Here is a 6,574-nt window from a genome sequence, read left to right as displayed (position 1 = left end):
CAAACGATATAAGGCCAGACTCGTAGTGAAAGGGTTCCAACAGAGACAAGTAATTGACTTCACAGAAATTTTCTCTCCTGTTGTCAAGATGACTACCATCAGAGTTATCTTGAGTATAGTAGCTGCAGAAAATCTTCATCTGGAGCAGTTAGATGTGAAAACTGCATTCCTACATGGAGATCTTGAGGAAGAAATCTTTATGGCACAACCAAAAGGTTTTGAAGTACAAGGCAAAAAGAATCTTGTATGCAAGCTTCATAAAAGTTTGTATGGGTTGAAACAAGCACCGCGACAATGGTATAAGAAGTTTAATGAGTTTATGAGAAACTCAGGATTTCACAGATGTGAAGAAGATCATTGTTGTTACATGAAGAAATATGTTGATAGTTATATCATTCTTGCCTTGTATGTTGATGACATGTTGATTGTTGATGCTAATATGACAAAAATTAACAGGTTGAAGAAACAATTGTCATAAAATTTTGAAATGAAGGATCTTGGTCCAGCCAAGTAAATTCTTGGTATGAGAATTTCCAGGGATAGATCTAAAGGTATTCTAAATTTATCTCAGGAAAAATATATAGAAAAAATGCTTAGTAGGTTCAATGTTGGAAATGCTAAAACCAGGAATACACCTTTGGGAACTCACTTAAAGTTCTCAAAAAGGCAATCTTCTCAGACAGAGGAAGAAGAAAATCACATGTCTAAAGTGCCATATGCATCTGCAGTAGGGAGCTTGATGTATGCTATGGTTTGCACCAGACCTAATATAGCACATGCAGTGGGAGTTGTGAGCAGGTTTCTATCCAATCCCGGAAATGAGCATTGGGAAGGCGTGAAATGGATATTGAGATATTTGAAGGGCACTTCAAAGATGCACTTGTCCTTTAAAAGAAGTAATCTCACTTTACAGGGGTTTTCTAATGCAGATTTGGGAGGTGATTTGGATGGTAGAAAGAGCACAACAAGTTATATTTTTACGTTGGGTGGCACAACTATCAGTTGGAAGTCCAAACTTCAAGGAAGAGTCTCCCTTTCAACCACTGAAGCTGAATATATAGCTATCTCAGAAGAAGCAAAAGAGATGATATGGTTGAATAATCTTCTAAAAGAATTAGGAAAAGGGCAAGATGAACCTTCATTGTTCAGTGACATTCAAAGAGCCATTTGTCTTGCTAAAAATCCAATTCTTCACTCCAGATGCAAACACATTGAATTGAAGTATCATTTATTTTATCAGAAACTTGATAAATGATGGAGATTTGATTTTGTTGAAGATTCCATGTGCAGAGAATCCAGCTGATATGTTGACCAAGATTGTCACAACAACTAAGTTGAGTCTTTGCATTGCCTCAACTGGCCTTCGAAAAAGTTGATGATGAAGGCACTACACTAGGTGGTAATGTAAATCAAACCCCAAGTGGGAGAATGTTTAGTTATAAATTTGTAGCTGTTAAGCATGTTCTCTAAAGATAATGTTTGTTAGAATTTAAGTACTAGATTAGTTACTTGGCCTAAAACTAGTGAAAAGACATAACAGCCATAACTAGCTTAGTAAGCTAACTCCAGAGAATCCAAAGCTTACTTATTAAACTTCATTCAATAAAACTTAGCGAAGTAAAACTGATTAAGTAACTCTTCAATTCCAAAGAATACGTAGAATTTGTTTAAAAGAATATGTAGAATTTGTTTAGCAAAAAATCATTTGACAGTATTATAACGCAAATTAGTTTATGGTAGCTGAGCAGGATATATCATCTATCCATGTGTATTGCGAAAATAACTTAATTAAGCATTTATTTTATAAATATTTATCAAGTTAGAGTATATTATATGTAAGTTTTACCGTAAAACTAATAAACTAGAAAAAACTGATACTAATGAACTTTCCCAGAAAGCTAAATAAATAGTTAAAACAAACTTATAATAGGTTCAAAACTCACAAGTCACTCTCAAGTTTTATGAAGTTAAATAAGCTCTTTTAACCCCTCTGTTCCCCTACGAACCTGGAAACCATTCCAATCCACAAAATTCCCTTCTGTATAAACTTTCCCCTTCATCTTTCTCAGTAACCAAAAAAGAAAAAAAGGAGTTTATCTTATAATTTAAGTCTTCTACATATTTCTATGATTATATTAGTATAAGTGACCTTTACTGTGAGCTCAACAACATATAACCATATAAATGATTATATAAACTTCTATGCCAATTTTATATCATTCTACAAACTCCCCCAATACATCTCTTTTGATTCAGCAGCATATTATAACACCAACAAATGACGTGTGTAGGTTTATATACCTTTGAAAATTCCAAGAATATGAGCTTTTGGATGCTAACTAGTCGATGAGTTATGTGAACATTATAAAAATGGCAAGAATGGACTGTGTTTTGCTCTGTGTATGATTTCTTGAGTGGTGATTTTTTCTTGTATGTGTGGAGAATGTTTTGGAATATGAGAATTTGAATAGTTATATCTTGTTTCTTTTCAGGTTCTTTTACTCTAATAGATTTAACTGTTGTTCTTTTTTTTAAATAGTTTTGCATGAAAATTCATTTTAGAAACAATAAAATGAAATCTTAATTTCATATGATTTAACTATGGACAAGTTTAAAAATTTGAAGAAAAGAGAAATAGTCCTTATGTGAATTGTTTTATAGTTATAGTTATATTAAATTGTGTCTTACTTTTGTTGTATCAGTGACAATGTATATTTATGGAATATATTGTTCTGGATCCATCAAAATTATTGATCAAGATTTGTCAATGTTATGGTTGTTATTTTGACAAATGAGACCATCTAAATCACATTATACACATCACTTAATTGGGAGATAAAAAAATTTAGTAACAGACAAACCATATTTATTTTTTCCTTGTCTTTGAATTCTGTTCTCTCGTACATCCACACCATACATATAGAGAGAGAAACATTTGGGAATAGCATTGTGTAAATGACACAACTGTTCAGAGAACAAAATAAATATAAATACACAGAACATTTGACATGAACTTAACTTTACCTCTCTTTTCATTCGGTATCCGATTCATATTAGATGCGCCATTCATGCTTAATGTATGAATGGTTTGAGATTTGTTTAATTTCTACATATTTCAGCAAAGGAAACATTGCTTTCAAATCGTCAACTTCGATATTCATTTGCTTAAGGTACTTCAGACGCAGTATATCCACTCTCCACCATTGAATATCTACCATACGTTCAAGTTTTCCTCCAGTTATATTTAGTTCTGTCGATGTGGAACCGAACCAAGCGCTTGGCATAAAAGTAAAATATTCTTGCAAAGACTTTCCAGGAAAACATTCAAGATGTAACTTTTTCAAACGAAGTGGTAAAAAGACCTTAATCTTAGCATACTTTGGATCAGACACACTCCAAGATATCTTCAGATTCTCAAGTGCTAAAAAATCTTTCAAACTTTCAAACTCCCCATCCCTGATCTCGGCCTCACTTCCGATAAGTATGCTGAGTCGCCTTAGTTTTTCCAAATTTACCAGATCTGATATTCTGCAAGGAGTCTTTTCAGAAGTGCTTATTAAAAATCCCTTCACTACTTCCAGATTCCTGAGCTTCTCAATCCCCTTTGGCATCCCCTCCAGTAAGCAACAATCAGACATAATTAGGTGTGTCAGACTTTTCATTGATGAAATATCATCAGGTAGTCTTTCCAAATTATGGCATGCTTTCACATCCAGAATCAGTAGCTTCTCAAGTTCAGCAATGGAGGATGGAACCTCGAATATTCTCGATATCCCACGCAGACTCAGATACTTCAACTCTTTCAGATATCTCAAATCTTTCAAGAATTCTTGACTCCCAACTTCAATGTGATGCAAAGCTGAATCTTGCCAACGCCCAAGTTGAAGCACCTCTAAATTCCTCAATTCAGTGGTCCATTGCGGTCTGAAATTCAGATAACTTGCACCAATATTAAAAATATTACGTATAGTCACATTTTTTGAATGAACTCCACCTACAGTAACTTTTTTACTATCAAGCTGTAACGACGATGGTCTGATATAATCGAAATCTCCATCTAAATTTGGTTCCAAGTGACGTAGATCGCCTGAAAGAATTTGAAATTTCTTGACAAGGGGACTCTTTTCATTACCATAGCGTACAATCACTTTACATTTCAAAAGATCATCAATCACATCCTCACCCATTTCCTCTGCTGTTTTCTTCTCTGTATTTGTAATCAAACCCTCTCCAATCCAAAAATTAATTGCATTTCTTTTCCTTATCACAGCGTTCTCTGGGAAAATTTGGAGAGATAACAAACAAAATCTTGATGGAAGGCTTAGCCGGTAATAATCTTCCAGAGTCCAACTCTTGTTCAGATGGGGCTGCACCAACTCTTGTGATGAGTGAGATATTTTGACACCCTTCTCATCCTCCTCCTTATATGACTCATCAAAACCATCCTTTGGGAGCAATTTGCGACTACAATCTCTGATTCTCTTACAAATCCCATCCATGTCTTCATCCAGCTTCCCGCGGTCTAATCTGCGAAGATGCCCATACACCTCTGCTAATGTGTCAAGCAATTCTTCTTCGTTCTTCTTCACTCTTACAAACACATCCTTTATTCTGTTCAGATCCAACCTCAACTTCTCCAACTTCTTATCCAATGATTCATCTCTTCCCCTTTCATGGAATTTCCTCCTTGTTGTCATCAACTGCTTCAGCAACACAGGTACTGCTTTCATCTTGTTTGTTAGAATCGACATTTTACTGCAAACAAACAAATACATAAAACGTCACCCAATTTTTGTACTACAAAAGTTCTTTTTTATGTATGTATACACTCACACCTACCTTTAGAGGCAAACACAGGAATGAAAAGAAGAAATAGGAAATAATAATTACAATAGCAAATATGTTGTTGGAAATGAGGCTAGACTCTTCAGAATAATGTCAACAAAAGAAGAATTGTGCACAAGTAGAACACTTAATGGTAGATGATACATCATGCATGAACCAACTATAGTTTTCATTGACCAATTAGGAAAAGTTTAGTGATTTGGTAAGCTATATAAGATCAAGCTTATATGGAGTATCATGAAGAATGAAGAATCAGTCATTACAAAATACAATACATTGCTTGGTGAGAACTGTAAAACATAATATAAATAAGCTATAAAAAATTCAAATCAAACTTTCTCTAAAAATAAAACAACATAAGCACAAGATTCTTTAATTCAATGGATATACAATAGTGTAGAAAGTTTGAACTCTGGGATCTGACAATAGGTGATTTATGGAGGTCCATTAACAAATGATATAACAATCTTTAGAAGCATCATCATAAAACTTTATTATTTCTAATTAATTTCAATAACAAAATGGATTTTAACCTCTGAAATAACTGGGACCAAAGAAAAGCTAGATGTAGGAATCTATTCAGTCCACCAGATAACCTCGTCCAACTCTTTTCTGTTACACCCTGTTACTGAGAACAACAAAAATCTAGCTTTAGAAACAGTGCAATCGAAGCTAGTCACATGATTGAAAAATGGACATTAACAAATTATAATAATCAATCATAAAGCAACAAAAGAGAAGTTGAGGTACATTTCACCAAACACCAGGAGGAATTTGAAGAGAAGGATCCTATTTTGGCATAGAAATTTGGAGAAAACGTCTACGAAATATTGTGGAAGAGATAATTCTGTCGTGGTTAGAACAAGCTCAAATTGTTTTGATGCTGCAAACAACCAAATATAACTTAAAATAACTACAGATAGTTTTGAAGGAAAGTATGCTTGATATGGAGGGAAAGTATAAGTGATGGCATCAATTTCCAGTTTTATTGTGATGTGAAGGAAGGAAGTGCAGCACAAAAGTTTCACGTTATTCTTTGAGTTTAATGATGCCAAAAGCAAAGTTTGTTTCTTCATGCTTCGTTGTTTTCTTGAAAAAGAGAATCTGTGATATTTGTTATGCTTTGGATATAAAGATTTCATTAGTGACTGATTGCTGAAGATACTCGAGCACTGGTTTATGATTGGGAGATTCTTTTCAGAGAGTTCTTGAGATTGTAGCGTGTGTTACACGCGTTGTTATTGGAGGTGACAAAGCTGTGCTTGGTAGAGAAAGACGAAGACTGGTGATTTTGGCGGATTAAATTTTTCTAATATATTTTTAAGTATCAAAATTATTACATATTTTGAAGGTACGACAAAATAATAGTATTAAAAAATTAGCAGAAAAATCAAACTTTAAACTCTTACTTTTTTTAAATTTAGGTTCTCTATGAATTTAACTTTTTTATGAAAATAGATATCAAAGTTTATCAATTTGGTAAACCTCAGCCTACAATAGATCAATTTTGAAATCCATATGTCATCATTTTCACAAAAATTGTTTTCTCCAAAGTGTGGACATTGATTTAATAAGTTTGTAAGTTGCACACAACTGGCATTTTGTGACATTTTCTATTCATACAACATTTATCCATAACAAATTGCACCAATAATTTCAGTCAATATTATCAAGTTTTTATTGTACTATATATTTTGTGTACCTTGTGGAGGAAAACAACTGAGATTAT

The 6,574-nt window shown here is 33.5% G+C and overlaps 1 protein-coding gene across 1 annotated transcript; it reads right to left on the bottom strand.

The window, feature by feature from the left end:
• Positions 1-2,849: 2,849 nt before the first annotated feature.
• On the bottom strand, positions 2,850-6,097 carry LOC114183764. Its single transcript, XM_028070892.1, has 3 exons — positions 5,596-6,097; positions 5,379-5,473; positions 2,850-4,755 (listed from the first exon to the last, which is right to left on the bottom strand). The coding sequence occupies exon 3, from the start codon at positions 4,749-4,751 to the stop codon at positions 3,054-3,056; it is 1,698 nt and encodes a 565-aa protein (XP_027926693.1). The 5' UTR covers positions 4,752-4,755; positions 5,379-5,473; positions 5,596-6,097; the 3' UTR covers positions 2,850-3,053.
• Between the last annotated feature and the right edge of the window lie 477 nt (positions 6,098-6,574).

Source organism: Vigna unguiculata, chromosome 5 (assembly GCF_004118075.2).
Source record: "Vigna unguiculata cultivar IT97K-499-35 chromosome 5, ASM411807v1, whole genome shotgun sequence".
NCBI classification, from domain to species: Eukaryota; Viridiplantae; Streptophyta; class Magnoliopsida; order Fabales; family Fabaceae; genus Vigna; species Vigna unguiculata.
Note: the sequence above shows the minus strand (reverse complement) of the source record. Positions and strands in the feature narration are given on the sequence as shown.

Bases quoted from the DNA above. Each gene is read 5' to 3' on its own strand.
- LOC114183764 (XM_028070892.1), bottom strand. From the start codon at position 4,751: ATGTCGATTCTAACAAACAAGATGAAAGCAGTACCTGTGTTGCTGAAG.